The sequence below is a fragment of the Nestor notabilis genome, unplaced genomic scaffold (genome assembly GCF_000696875.1).
Source record: "Nestor notabilis isolate BGI_N333 unplaced genomic scaffold, ASM69687v1 scaffold9705, whole genome shotgun sequence".
Lineage (NCBI taxonomy): Eukaryota > Metazoa > Chordata > Aves > Psittaciformes > Psittacidae > Nestor > Nestor notabilis.
In genome coordinates, this window is record NW_009927968.1 from 26181 (window position 1) to 41694 (window position 15514).

General features: G+C 56.0%; 1 protein-coding gene across 1 annotated transcript in view; it reads right to left on the reverse strand.

Moving 5' to 3' along the window:
• LOC104405562 (dysferlin-like) overlaps positions 1-15514 on the reverse strand; it is a gene marked incomplete at both ends in the record, with an annotated part of 55720 nt that overhangs the window by 20044 nt on the left and 20162 nt on the right. Inside the window, 9 exon segments of the mRNA XM_010014302.1 lie at positions 429-491; positions 3924-3997; positions 4245-4410; positions 5321-5482; positions 5938-6039; positions 8926-8952; positions 9509-9538; positions 10604-10744; positions 11670-11851. Of these exon segments, the coding sequence (XP_010012604.1) occupies positions 429-491; positions 3924-3997; positions 4245-4410; positions 5321-5482; positions 5938-6039; positions 8926-8952; positions 9509-9538; positions 10604-10744; positions 11670-11851 (947 nt within the window).

The window sequence follows — 15514 nt, forward strand, 5'->3', positions numbered from 1 at the left end:
GGCAGCTGTAGGCCACTTCCTCTTGGCCCATCCCTTGTTCCTTGGGAGCAGAGACCAGCCCCCTCCTGGCTCCATCCTCCTGCCAGGCAGTTGCAGAGAGCTGCATGGATAGAGAAGCATCCTCTCAGGAAGACACCTGAGCTCCAGCACGTCTGTAATTCTGCCACACAAGAGGGAGGAAACTTCCTCATCCCTATCCCAAAACCCACCTCATGTCTTTGGCATGAAGGCAAAGCGATGGCTGAAGTGCACATGGACCTGAGCAAGGTGAAATTGCCATTTTCAAGGGGATCTTTCACAAAATGCCTCAGTTTTACCAGATCTCTAAATATATATATATATATATACACACATGCACACACATATACATTGATCATTCATAAACACCATTAAGGAAGCAAGTAAGTTAGAACTTAAGCAATACATACATGAGGTTGGGCCCAAGAAGCTGGTGTGTTAATTAAAGCTGAGCTGGTCAGACCTTCTGCAAGCTACAAATTCAAATGAGGGTTAGAGAAACAAATATTAAACATCAGCAAAAGCACAATTTAGGAGCAATAAAATGAATGAACCTGAGTGGTGCCACCTTCCCCCTCCCCTGCTTGTAAGGTTGAGGTTTCCCTGCACAAGGCATCCTTGAGAATGGGGTTTGGGTTGTCCTTGACGTTCATCAATGGGACTGGGTTTGAAGGGGTGCAGAGAATAAATGGGGTGTTAAAGGGACACGAGTAAAACCCATGTTACAGAAGAGCTGTTAATAGACTGAGATGAGCTCTGAGGCAGAAGCTCTTCCCTGTGAGGGTGCTGAGGCGCTGGCACAGGGTGCCCAGAGAAGCTGTGGCTGCCCCATCCCTGGCAGTGTTCAAGGGCAGGTTGGACACAGGGGCTTGGAGCACCCTGCTCTAGTGGAAGGTGTCCCTGCCCTCTAGGACACCCAGGTAACTTTTTATGGAGACAGCTCCTCTGTGACTGGTTTATCAGGGAGCAGAAGGAACAAACATTTGCTCACTCCTTGGGCTGCAGATGTTTTTCCTTCCTCATCTGCTTCCCACAGGGATGAGGACCCAGGAAAGACTATAGAGAACAAGGGGAGACTATGGGATACAAGGAGTAAGGACTGATCCAGCAGCCTCTTGCATGTGCAAATCCCTGTTCCATGGGCATCTCCCAGAGCAGCAAACTAGAAGAGCTTGGTCAGGAGATCTTGCTATAGGAAAATGGCTTTTCCACAAGTTCTAGGAGCTTCTTTCCTTCTCCTTCAGCACCCATGATGTTTCCACGGTTCATGTGCACATGGAGTGGTTTTAAGCAGACCTCAGGCTGAACTTCTCACCCCACTTGGCCGCGATGGACAACACACTCAACAACCTCAGAGCAGGGGGGGTTTGTGTCTGTTTGTTTTCCCTGTTTCAGATGAGGACAACAAAGTGATCCTTTGTTCTAGTCATCCACCAGGGGAGGGACCCAAGCCAGGCTTGGCAAGGAGGGAGAAAGGCTTTGGAGCCACACAGTGAGGCACACCCATGTGTACATGCATGGGCAGGAACAATCCTGGTCCTGCTTCCAAGGTCACCGCGCAGTACAGGGGCTGCAGCCCTGGGCAGGGGCTCCTGGCCCTGCATCCATCCCTTTTCCCAAGGACAACTAACAAGAGGGCCTCTGGAGGCTGGGACTCCTCCTTCACCCTCAAACCTGGCTCCAGAGGGGAGCAGACAGGGATGGAGGGACCCCCACTAAGCAAAGCCCACCCCAACTTGTGTCCATCACCAGCAGAGTGGGCATGGGAGGAACAGCAGTGAGCCAGGACGGAGACGTTAGGGAGGGAGATGATGGGAATGTTCCTTTGCCTTTCCAGGAACACGCTCCCTCCTCTGCTCCCCACACAAAGCCCAGCAGTGAAAGGCAAACAAACAGAGAAGGATGAGTCTGGGCTCAGAGTGAAGAATTCCACCCATTGCAGGGTGCTCTGTTTGAGAAATGGTTGTTGCAGTCAAGAAATGGCCACGTCTTCTCCTGTGGAACCTCTGCTGCAGGGCTCTGGCTCTGCCATGTCCCTCTCTCCCTTCCCACCTTTTCACCTCCCGCTTAAACTCTTCCTCCAGTTTAACCCAAGGTTTGTAGATGCACACTGAGGGTCCCACCAGCCCCACAGAGCGTGAACATCCAGCACAACCTTGGCCAGGCACCTTCAGCATCGGATCATAGGCGACCCCAGCTCCTCATCAGCCCCAAACAGGGTCCCACCGTGGCCACATCCCCCTCTCTGCACCCAGCAGAACCTTCACTTGTGGCCTTTATAAAGGGAATTCATGGGAGGACGTTTTCCTCCAATCACCTCCCCAGAAGCAGCCCATGAATTCCCTTTGTAAACCCCTGTGTTCCCAAAGGGAATTGCATTTCCCTTTTGCCACCTTCATCAAAGTCATTGGAGAAGGAGCAGGAGCAACCCTGGAGCAGACATACAAACATCAGGGGTGGGAAATGGCGCTGGAAGAGGAAGGGTGGAGGAAAGGAACTGGTTTGGAAAATCAGCGGTGTCTAACACATGGGTTTGCCATCAGCAGAGGAACGACGTGGGGATGGTCATTCTAATGCACCCAAAGAGCAAAACTGCACCTTGGAAGTGCTGAAGGTTGTTATTTTGCTGCAAAACACCAGTTTTATTGAAAATTGACCCCAAAAAAAGCATAAAGGGGAAGAGTTTAAACTGTAAATTGGGGTTTGGAGCAACCTGCTCTAGTGGAACTTGTCCCTGCCCACGGCAGGGGGTTGGGACTGGATGAGCTTTAAGGTCCCTCCCAGCCCAGACCATTCCATGATGACTCTATGAATATGCCCCCCAAAATACGTAGTCAAAGCCACCTGAAAGCTGGGTAGGTCCTTCCATTAACACAGAAGAAATGATGCCCAGTGCAGCCCTGGGAGGCGCCGGGTGCCAGCAGCTTCCTGGGTGCAGCGAAGGGACATCGCCTGCCCAGCATCACGCAGCTAATCAGGGGTGAGGGCAGGTCCTGCAGCTCATCCCTCCTGTGCATGTTATTCCCTCACTTTTCTCCCAAGCTGCTTCCACACTAGACTAGGAAAAGGGCTTTTTCCTACTTGCAGAAGTGAAGGTGCCTGTTCCAAGCCTGGTTTCGGTGTGGTTTTTAGACATGCTCCAGTTACTTCACTGATAGAAGCTGAAGCACTGTTGTAAATTATGAAGACAAACCCACCAATGCCAAGTGAACAGGAAGCCAAATGGGTCACCAGGAGGGGTTTCTTGCTGGAGCTGCTTTTCCTTCCAGTGACACTTGTTCACTTGGGCCAAGGTTTCCAGCTCCGCTCTCCAGTTCCTAATGGATCCTGAAGCATGCCTGACAAGATGCCAGAGAGCTGAGCTGAACATCCCACCTCTTGGCTGGTGGGAAACCCAAAAAGCCAGCCCATTCGATGTGCCTCACCATGGGGTGACCTTGCCTGGGAGCACCAACCTGGATCCCATCAGTGCTTGGGATAGGGAGGCATGAGCAGGGCCAGCTGCAGTCAAGCCCACAACAGGCTGAGCCCCACGGCCACAGCTCTTCCTGGGAACTGGCCAGAACCCTGGTTCTTCCTTAACCCAAAGCCTGAAAGGCTTGAGCTGGGCAGAGGCTGCAGCATCCAACACACACAGCGTGTGTGTGAAGGGAAGAGCCTGGCATGGAGAGAACGTCTTGTGTCTCCCTACAAAAGCAAAGACATCTCATACTAAGGGTAGAGGTGGAGGGTGAGTTTGTGGTTGGTCGTTGTGACATGGTGGAGAGGGGGTGGAAACAGAGGTGGAAGCTGCAAAAGCAAGGTTACAACCAGACATGGCCTCACATCTGCATCACACAGTGTAAGTTCCTCCACAACGTACGAAGTAAGACACCCACTTCCCACTGGTGGGATATTCTCCATACCTGGACAGGAATAAGAGGCTCTTTGTCATCGATGTCAATGAGGACGTCATCCCTGGGCGTGAGGCTCACATCGTCTGCAACCAGAGCAAGCACGAGCATGACCAGGACATCCTGCTCTCAGACACCCCAAAGTACCCTGGGATCAACCTGCATCTTGCCCAGAGCCTTCACCCCAACCAGAGCTCATGTTCATGCGCCTGGAGCCCATCTCACCAACCAACCCAGCACCGAACTCCTCCTTGGCATCTCCTGGGCTTTCTGAGCCAGATCTACAGCTGGGCAGAGCAGAAAGCATCACATACAGTGACCCGGAGCTCATACCTGTGTGTTCCTGGGGACCACGGGTGTCCTCCTGGTAGGGGTCACAGTAGAAGTGCCCCAGCGAGCGGATGGTGCACTGCCCCACCACGGGCCGGCGCCCGAACGGGCGGTTGTCGATGATTTTGACCGTGATGGGGGGGCTGTAGAGGCTCTCCTTGGGCAGACGCTGTGGGCAGAGGGCAGGAACATGTCAGTGCACAGGGCAGGGGCAGCAGCTGCCCTGCACAGCCCCAGAGGGAGCCCACGCTGAGCAGCAGGGTCAGCTTCAGCACAGAAACGTGGAATCACGGGCCGGCGCCCGAACGGGCGGTTGTCGATGATTTTGACCGTGATGGGGGGGCTGTAGAGGCTCTCCTTGGGCAGACGCTGTGGGCAGAGGGCAGGAACATGTCAGTGCACAGGGCAGGGGCAGCAGCTGCCCTGCACAGCCCCAGAGGGAGCCCACGCTGAGCAGCAGGGTCAGCTTCAGCACAGAAACGTGGAATCAGCCAGCGTGGAAAAGAGCTTCAGGATCATCCAGTCCAACCATTCCCAGCCCTGCCAAGGCCACCACCAACCCCTGGCACTGAGGCCTCGTCTACATGGTGTTGGAGCACTTGCAGGGACGGTGACTCCAGCCCTGCCCTGGGCAGCCTGTTCCAATGCCTGAGCACCCTCTGGGCAAGGAATTGTTCCTCAGCTCCAGCTAAACCTGCCCTGGGGCAGCTTGAGGCCGATTCCTCTTGTCCCATCCCTTGTTCCTTAGGAGCAGAGCCCAACCCGACCTCATTCAACCTCCCTTTAGGTGGTTGCAGAGAGCAATAAGGTCTCCCTGAGCCTTCTCTTCTCCACACTAAACCCCCAGGTCCCTCAGCCCTTCCCCATCCCACTCGTGCTTCAGGCCCTGCAGCAGCTCCGGTGCCCTTCTCTGGCCCCTCCAGCACCTCAATGTCTCTCTTGTAGTGAGGGGCCCAGAACAGACACAGGATCCGAGGTGCATCTCAAGTGCATCTTCACCATAAGATGCATTTGCTACGGGCCCTCAGAGGTCCTTCCCAAGCAGCTCTGCTGTGACCCCATCACTGCAGGGCACTCACCACTTCCATGAAGAGCACACAGATGTCAAAGTTGGGGTTCTTCTTGACGTTCTTGATGACACAGGACTGCACGAACTGGCCCCCACACTCCACCAGCAGGCTGGGCGAGGTGACACTGGCCAGCTGGTAGCTCTTGAGGTTCCTCAGGCCCCAGGCCAGGATCTGAGGGGAACAAACAGCAAAGACTGAGCCAAAGGTCCGTCTCCAGGTCTCTCATGGAGCTTCTCAGCAATGGAGGTAGACCCAGCCATGAAGGAGAGAGGAATCAACCACGTAGGACGGTGAAGCTGGGAGAAGCCAGGTCACACAATAAGTGCTTCTATGAATGCACCAGAACTGCTTATCTGTTAATGGAGCACCTCTGTTTTGGGCAAGTATCACCGTGGTGTGAGGCAGCCTGTCCTAAAACACAAGTGTGGTCCAGGCTGTAGAAGTCATCTGCTGGGTGAGACATCTCCGCAGTGAGACAACACTGTTCTGATAACCCATGAGCAGAACCAGCTCCCAGCAGGAGGAGGGTGCAGTCCCAGGGTCTGGCCTGGATCCCACCTCCCCGTCAGGGACACACGTTTGGGGGTTATTCCATGAGGGGATAAGCTGTGCTCCCCATCACTCACCTCGATGGCCGTGCGTTGCAGGACTGGTTTGATTCCTTGGGGGACCATGTAGATGTTGGGTTCTCGCTGGGGTGGGGGGTATGGCAGGTCTGAGTCCTCGGACTGCAGGAGCAGAGAGGCAAAGGACACATCAGGTCATGGCAGGGGCCCCCAACCCCATCGCCTCCCCCTCCAGATGCTGTGTCCCACCACTCTCCTCCCCGGCACAACTCATCTCCCCCCAGAAGTCCAGGACAGTTGGATGGGAGGAGATGAGGGTTGGGAGGTGAATGTGCTTCAAACGGCTTCTCCCCCTTTAATCTGACCCTGGAAACATCTACTGCTGAGAGCAACCCCTGAGCCCTTCCCAGGGAACCCAGATGGATCTGCCTTCCACCAGCGTTCAGCTCCTTTGGATGAGGAAGGGGTGGAACAACATCTATCCCACACCAGGACCACAATGAGACAGGGACCAAGGGATGAGGAAAGCGGAGGAAGCAGCAGCAGGGGGTGATTAGTGAAATACAGCTCCTTGAGCTGGGCACAGTGAGATGCTGGGACCAGCTCCTCAAAAGCAGTGGTTTAGTGTGGGCAACACCGCGGGATGGAGGGTGGACATTGCCTCCAGATGCAGGAGGAACTGTTGTTCATACCACAGCTCAGCTATAAACCATAACTGGCAGCCATCAAGCTGCTGGGCACAGGAGAGGGGCCAGATAAAGCATTCTGGAATGGTCTGTGTTGGAAGGGACCTTAAAGCTGATCCAGTCCCAACCCCTGCCCCGGGCAGGGACACCTTCCACTAGAGCAGGTTGCTCCAAGCCCCTGTGTCCAACCTGGCCTTGAACACTGCCAGGGATGGGGCAGCCACAGCTTCTCTGGGCACCCTGTGCCAGCGCCTCAGCACCCTCACAGGGAAGAGCTGCTGCCCAAGAGCTCATCTCAATCTCCCCTCTGGCAGGTTCAAGCCATTCCCTTTGGCCTGTCCCTACATCCCTTGTCCAAAGCCCATGCAGATGTCACGAACCCACCTCCCACCCCCAAGGCAGGCTCAAACTCTGCACAGCCCCTTGAGCTGCTGCATGGTCTGCTCCCAAAAAGGGATTTACTTTCTCTAAATCTTCACTGATGCAAACATCATGTGTTGCATTTCCTTACTGCCACTGGACTAGAGACCATCCAATCCTTCCATCCTCTGGCAAATCTCTTTGGGAAGACGGGAAAGCCTTGGGGACAGAGCTCCTGCCTCCATCCTCTCCAGGTTCAAGAGCAGCTTTGAGAGGCAACAGCGCACATCTGGCTCCTAACACTGCAACATACTCAGTTAGGACAAGCCACTCCTAAACCCTTCTCAATCCCTGCTGCTCTCCTGGTTGCTTTGTCAACACCAGGAGCCATTCCTCCGGGGCTGAGCTGAATGCACCAGCAAGGAGGGTTTCACCAGCTGGGACAGAAATGAGCAGTGAGACCTGGGAGGAGGCAGGAGGAGGGAGGGTTCCAGGTGATGGGGGGGACAAGCAACTCCCAGACACAGCTCTCAGCCCAGAGACAGCCGGCTGGATGGAGAAGCCATCCATGAGAAGACCTGTTGGGTCTGCTGGCAGCTGGGATGGTTTGAACAAGGACAAGTCAGAGGGAATGAGGGTGGAATGAGGGAGCTCTGGAGATCATCAAGTCCAACCCTGCCTTTGATACAGTGTTGGAAGAGAGATGGGCAAAATCAACAGAGACCAACCCAGCCAAACCAGGCTGGAAGCATCGCCCACTTTGAGTTCGCAGCTGGGCCATGTTGTTTCAAGAGGGGCTCAAATCCCAGTGCTTGGAGGGGATGTAGCCCCAAAAGGCTACTTCTGCTTGCACCTAACAGAAAGGCAGGAGAAGGAAGTCTGGTGCCAGCCTGTTTGGATGCATCATGGGCCTGAATGATGCCTGTATGAACCACATTCTCCATGAGGCTTCTTATTCACTGCTGAGGGCATGGAGACCTCAGGCTGGCATCACTCCCTGGGATGCAGCCTCCGTGGGTCAGTCTAGATGGGGTTCCTGCAGCTAGGTGGGTTTGAGGGAGCTGGTCTCTCTGAGAGCCTCTGTTGGGACTTTGCTTGGTCTGTGGGCAAAGGCAGAGGAACAGAGGAGAGGGAAGTGTTTGGACGCGGAAGGTACCCATTGGAGGAGCCCCTCGGAGAACAAGGCAGGGGCGCAGAGCTGTGGAGGGCCCCATCCAGACATGGCAGTGACAAGCAATGGAGGAGAAAGAGCAGAGAGATGGTTATGATTACACGAGCTCAGCCCCCTCAGCCCCCATGGAGCGCAATGATGAGCCCCACACGGTCAGGAAAGGCTCCTTGGGTGGAAGAAACCCATCTGGCAAAACCATGGTTATCCCGTCCAACCCTCCATGGAACTGCGGCCAAGCTCTCCGCATGCCCCACATCCCACCCCCAGCTCATCTCCCAGACCTGGGGGCTAACTGGGTCCTAGGACCAAGCCAACACTCACATAGATGTGCCCCTACTTCAGCTCCCTGCCTGCCCTGCCACGGCTTGGTTCAGCCCGTGACCTGCTCTGTGGGATGCACAAGGTCTGGGTAGCAGCTTTGACAGGTTGCCCAAGCATTGCCTTAGGATCCCGATGGGAGTATTTCCTTCAGAGCAGCTGGAACAGCCCCACACATGCCCCAGTTCATGGTGAATTCCCCACGGAAAGCTAAAAACCTTTCAACTGGGATTTTGTTTGAGGTGCAGCCAAAGGTCAGCCCAGCATTTTGGCTCTTGCATGCTCAGTTTGGAGAGGTTGAACACCAGGAAGCTTCATGCACACACATCCCACAGAGGTTAAGTACTCCTGGGTTAGGCATGGAGCCCCTGTGCCCTGTCCTGCTGCTGATCACCCACGCTACTAAACCCTGAGGCTGTTGGCTTGACTCATGTGAAGAGCAGAGGCTGCCTCATGGAGACACCATTTCCACAAGCTCCAAGCAGAAGAGACAACTAAAGCTTGTAGACTCACCTCATCCAGGGCAGAGGACAGCTCATTCTGTAGAGGAGAAGGAGAGTAAAGCATTAGAGCAGTTCTTATCCATCCTCCATCCTAGGGCCTGTAACTGTACCTGATAACTGAACACTAAAAGGATGCTTTCCAAGCTCCTGCACACTAAAGCCCTGAGGCTGGAGAATAAACCAGTGCAGGTGACTTTATCCCATTTACAACCCAGCATCAGTTCATGCCTTTGCTCAGAAACACACTGGAGCAGTTGGGAAGCACAGTCCTTGTGATGGGGACACTGACATGACCACAGGGCAGGACAATGGTGCGCTTGACACCTGAGCAGTTGTGTCTGGGGTGGGATACATTTACCCTGTCTCGTGGGTTAAAAGTGAGCTGCCCCCCCACTGCAGCTCTCTACCATCAGCTGAAGGAAACTGGCATCTCTACAAAGGGATTCCTTCATCCCAAGTCTGTAGGACAGGATGGATGGATGAGGGCTGCAAACAGAGATGGAGCTGGTGGAGCTGGGACCCAGCAGGGGCAGGGGAGGGGATGGGTTGAGGGGTGCAGAGCCTGGGAGCTGCAGACAGGAGAAAGGCATTACCTCGAAGCCAGGGACGTGGTGCACAGCCGGCTGTGGAGAGAAAACACAGGGTGTCACCCAGCTTTATCTGCCAGAGAAACAGCAGTTCCCCAGCCTGGTTTGGGTGGAAGGGACCTTACAGCTCCTTCAGCCCCAACCCCTGCCCCGGGCAGGGACACCTTCCACTAGAGCAGGTTGCTCCAAGCCCCTGTGTCCAACCTGGCCTTGAACACTGCCAGGGATGGGGCAGCCACAGCTTCTCTGGGCACCCTGTGCCAGCGCCTCAGCACCCTCACAGGGAAGAGCTTCTGCCCAAGAGCTCATCTCAGTCTCCCCTCTGGCAGGTTCAAGCCATTCCCCATGTCCTGGCCCTCCATCCCTTGTCCAAAGCCCCTCTCCAGGTTTCTTGTGGGCAAAATGAAATGACATTCACCCAGCTGCCTCCTGCCAGGATCAAATACAGCCCTTAGAGGACCCCCAAGGTCTTCCCCACCCAGTTCAGTAGCTTCTGAGGGGGGTGAGGAGGAGGAAGAGGTTGCATGCAGAGGAGTCAGTGCCCCATCCCAGCAGCAGACATCCCTGATGTCCACCCAGCCCCTCACGGGTGCATCAAGGCTTCAATCCACCACTGGCAGATGCAGCAGCATCATGCACAGCATCCCTCCAGCAGCAGAGCTGGGACCTACCTCAGAGAGACCAAGGAGGGAGCTGTGGGACCCTCATTCCCCATTAGCACCTCCCTGGCAGGGAGGAATGGGACAGGGAGTTTAGCATCCCAGTGTATCCCTTTTCCCTGGCACAGAAGCACTCGGGGGCTGCAGCTGGGCACTGGGGCCAGTGGAAACTCAGAGGTGAAAGAGGCAAAGGGATGGTGCATGCAGGGGACAGGGAGGGAGGGGAAGCACAGGGGAGTACATAGGGCATGATGAGGAGTCTCTCCCACCCAGGCTGGGACCAAACAGCAGCCTCATTCATGCCTCCTTCCGTGGATGGCCAGCACTGGGTGCTGCAGGAGCAGCCACGCGCTTTGGCTCCCAAACCCCCTCCAGATACCGACTGGGAGCAAAGGGCAGCCCCAGACACCGGGTGCTGCAGAGGTGGCAGATGGAAGTTCACCTTCTCCCTCTGGATCAGCTCGAAGGCAGCCAGCAGCTCCCCGACGTTCCTGTTCGCCTTGAGGACGGGGCACCAGGAGAGGCGCGGGGAGCGCGACACGCTGGGCTGGCAGATGCAGCGCCCCATGAACTCGTCTGCTCCCTGGGAGGAAACAGGACCAGGAGGTTGCTGAGAGCCACGGGGTGAGTTGAGGGACCTTAAAGCTCCTCCAGCTCCAACCCCTGCCCCGGGCAGGGACCCCTTCCACTAGAGCAGGTTGCTCCAAGCCCCTGTGTCCAACCTGGCCTTGAACACTGCCAGGGATGGGGCAGCCACAGCTTCTCTGGGCACCCTGTGCCAGCGCCTCAGCACCCTCCCAGGGAAGAGCTTCTGCCCCAGAGCTCATCTCAGTCTCCCCTCTGGCAGGTTCAAGCCATTCCCCTTGGCCTGTCACTCCATTCCTTGTCCAAAGCCCCTCTCCAGGTCTCCTGGAGCCCCTTTAGGCCCTGGAGCTGCTCTAAGGTGTCCCCTTGAGGAGCCTTCTCTTCTCCAGCTGCCCCAGCCCAGCTCTCTCAGCCTGGCTCCAGAGCAGAGCTGCTCCAGCCCTCGCAGCAGCTCCGGGGCCTCCTCTGGCCTCGCTCCAGCAGCTCCACGTCCCTCTTGTGTTGGGGACACCAGGACTGCACACACCACTCCAGGTGGGATTATCTCATCACCCCTCAGTGCCATCACTACAAGGCACTTTGGATACCTCTGGGCAGCTGAGCAAACAGCAGTGTCTGGTCCCCTACTTGCACGACTGCTTTAAATCTCATCCCAAGCTTTTCCCATGAGGAATATGGTTAATTTGGCCACTCGGCAGAACACAAAGTAGATGCAGCTTTGGCGAGTAGAGGAGGGCCACCAAGGACATCACTAACAGAGCTGTTTGCTGAACTATTGTCTCCTGGGTGTCCAGTTCAGAGTCTGAGCCACCCAGAGATATCACAGCGTTGCATTCCAGAGGGCAGGAATGGTGCCATGCATTTGTCCCAGCTACCCCAGCACCCTCACAGCACGAAGGTCCAGCTCATGCCAACACACTTACATAGGTGTCTTGGTCATACAGTTCCACCACGATGTTGGGAGGGGACTCAGCCACGTTCTGGGGGTCCCCAAAGATCTCTATCTCATAGAAGATGAGTGTCTGGTCCCAGGTGGGGTTCAAGGTGTTCTTCGCCACCACCGTCTTCTGGCTTTGGTGGAGGAAGGAGACAATGGCGTAAGGATCTGCAAGGGATGTTGAACAAGAGGCAAAGGATGAATTGGAGCCACCAGTCTAGGGAAGAGAAAGCACTTTGTGGTCATTCAAGGGCTGAGAACAGACTGAAGGAGCTGGGGGTCTTTTAGAAACAGCAACGACATTCCCAGCATGTCCCAGGCAACTCCGGCTGAGAAGAGGATGAGGCCAAGCTCCAGAGCACCCCTGTTCACCAGTTATTCCCAGCTCAGGGTCTTCCCAAGCTGGATGTTATGTCTGTATGTTCAGCAGCCCTCCAGGGCTTGTCTTCTCCTGCCTGAACCCACCACATCCTCTGGTGAGGTCTCAGCTGTGTGAAGAACCAGCTCCTCATGGAGCTCTGCAGCACCCAGCTCCCTCCATCTCCCCAGGAGCCCCCAGCTGCACGAGGAGAGGAGGAGCAGTCCCCCCCTGACGACTGACACTCACCCCTGGGGTCCTGCAGGTTCCACCCAGCCAACCCTAAACCAGCTCTTCATCAAGCTGAGTCCCACCCTATGGAATTACTCCTCATAAAGGGTCAAGGGCTGGGTGGGATGTTTGGGCCATGCCATGGGATCGCGTTGTAAGGCCCCATGGAGACTGGACACCCCTCGTAACCTGACAGCACCTTCTGATCCTTGTCAGGGATGAGGCCTCCACTGCTGCATCCCCCCCGGCTGGTCCAGGTGAACCCCTGAGCTCCGGTTGCCTGCAAAGCCCAGTGGTGGCTGGAGGCACCACGGGCCATTATGGAAGGACACAGGCCACCTCCTCTACATGGCGCCCAGAAAGACGTGCCACCACAAGACACGGGTGCACCAGGCAGTGTCTGGGGTACCACCTGCCTCACCCCAAATCCAGGTCCAAGAGTTCAAGGGCAGGTTGGACACAGGGGCTTGGAGCAACCTGCTCTAGTGGAAGGTGTCCCTGCCCGGGGCAGGGGTTGGGGCTGGAGGAGCTTTAAGGTCCCTTCACCCCAAACCAGGCTGGGGTTCTGTGACTCTCAGTGCTCAGTGCTGCTGCCAGGAGGTCCCCCCCCAGCAGAACAGTGTGTGCACCCCCCCACAAGCTCTGCCGTGGGGCTGGGAGCAAAAGGTGTTGGCCTTTGCCCATCCTGGGGCTTGAGGAGCATCCCGCAGCCACCTGAACACGGGGCTGGCTGAGCAGGGACAAATCCCATCCCATCCCCACCCCTCTCCTCTCCCAGGGGCAGGGAGATCCATGGGGATGTCTCTGCTCTCTGGGCGTCTGGCCCTGCAGCAGAGGTGTTCCCTGCGGCTCACACTCACGTTGGTGCTGCAGAGAGCACTGCTCACACTGGGAAGAACCTTTCCCACTGACGTGCGTTTTTCCAGGCGGAGCAAAGCAAAATGCGTTACAATAAACAAGAAAACCAGGGATTTGGATGTGGAATTTTTGCCTTTCTCCCCCCTCCTTCTTCTTTTAAAGGAGGCCTCTATAAAGCCCCTTTGTTCAGACCCTGCTGTGCACAGGAGGTTTGTTTGTGGAACCGTGCAGAGCCCCCTTAATGAACTCCTTTATGCTCCGTTGAGGCACCGCTGGTCACAACTGCACATTGTGGCAGGGTGTTACTCATGTTGTCCTTGGCTGGGTTACTCCGAGGAGGGGACTCCCCTCCCTGCCCCACTGATGGGAGCCGTGAGATCACCCCACTCACACCGCACCCAACAACCAGCCCTTTGTGGAGGTGCAGAGGGGCTGGGGCCCCGCTGGGCGCAGGCGCTGGGGAGTGTTGGGGTGCTCTGCGCCTCCCCAGGGCGTTTCTGCCCACCCCGAGCCCCTCTCCTTGCGTGGGGAAGCAGGAGCTCCTTGGGACTGTGGTGGTGATGCCCAGCTGCCCCCATGCTCCTCACTGCAGGTCTCATGCTGCACTTCTTCTGGGGGGCTGTCCCTGTATCCCATCTGAGACCCCTCACTAGTGCCCAGCCCCAGTGCAAACCCCCATGCAGATGGGCATTGGCAGCCTTGGAGGGATGCTGGATGCATCCTGCTCATGGGCATCACTGCAGAGGGGTGTGGATGCTCCACGGACACCTGCCCCAGGACCTGCTCACATCCCACCACACGGCAAGGTCAGGTTGGACAGGGTCTAGGGTGACATGATCTAGGGTGAAGTGTCCCTGCCCACAGCAGGGAGGTTGGAACTGGATGATCTTAAGGTCCTTTCCCAAACCATTCTATGCTTCTATGATGGGGTCCTTTTGCACTGCCCCAGCTCCAGCACCAGCTCAGGTGCAGACAACAACGTCCCCACTGTCCTGCTTTCCCACCCCAAAATGACCTTCCAGAGCATTAATGGGGACCACGTAATGGGATGGGGAAGGGGATGTGGGACCCTCCGGCTGCCCTGCTCGGCTCAAAGACAAAGGACCATTCCTGGCCCATCCATAGCCACGCTTCAGCCTGTCCTGAAACAGAACGATCCTAAACCCAAACCTCCTACACCCAAACACCTTCCAGCACCAACAGAACCATCTGTCTTACTCTGACTTCATTCCCTAAGCCAGAAAACACGAGCACAGCAGGTCCCGACCACACCAGCTCAGGGACTCCAGTTCCAGAAGTGCCTGAAGCTGTGCTGGGGACGTGCTGAGCAGCAGCACATGGAAAGCTCCTCACTTGCAGAACACCCAGGACACCCTTTTCTTCACCCAGGACCGTGCTTTTCCCCACGAAGGGGCATTTCTTGCAGTCCAGTCTGAAGGATGCCCTGTTTTCCACCAGGGAAACCCCCGGCCCCATTGCACCGTTCCCAGGATGGAGAGCGGAGGAGCAGCAGCTCTATTCAATGTTCAGCCACGCAGACAAGCACAAACTGGTGCATGGATCATCCACTGTTGGGTATTTTCCTTCCCAACTGTATTTTCAGTCAGTTCTTTCATTCCTGATAAAAGGGGTTTCCCTCCTTTAGCCTTCCCCAAACCACAGGACAAATCCCATCTGCAAACCCCACACGCAGGAGGCTGCTGCCCCCATTCCTTGCAAGGATTGAAGCAGCTGGAAGCTGAGGGCACATAAAGCCACAAACATCATGAAGATGCTGGAGAAGATGGTGCCTGTGTGCTCTGAGGCCCCAATTCCCACCTTCGAACCCTGAGCACATCTCATGGAGGTTTCTCCCTGAGCTCCATCATCCTGACACCAGCCCCAAGTCCTCCCTGTGATCCCGCTGCACAGGGGGGTGGTTTGGGGCAATGTGCTATTATAAACACCCCTGCCCTCTGCTCTGGTCTATTTGTCCTGCTCTGGAGTTGTCTGTACCCAACCGTGCCACCCAGCATCACCTCCTGCCACCTTGGGTCAGGGAGAAGGAGCTGTGAGCACAGCAAACAGCTCTGTCTCAGGGCTGACCTGGGTAACTGGTGGGTTCTGTTGGCTTCTCACATAAGAGTTCTTGAAACTGATGTGTTTTGGCTGGTGGGAATTGCAGCTCCCAGGGCTGGTGGCCTTGGGAAAGCCTCGTTCCAACATCTGCTGCTTGGCTGCTGAACATCCCTCATTACACATCATCACATCAAAGAATCAGAGTGGTTTGGGTCCTTAAAGCTCCTCCAGCCCCAACCCCTGCCCCGGGCAGGGACACCTTCCATAGAGCACGTTGCTCCAAGCCCCTGTGTCCAACCTGGCCTTGACCACTGCCAGGGATGGGG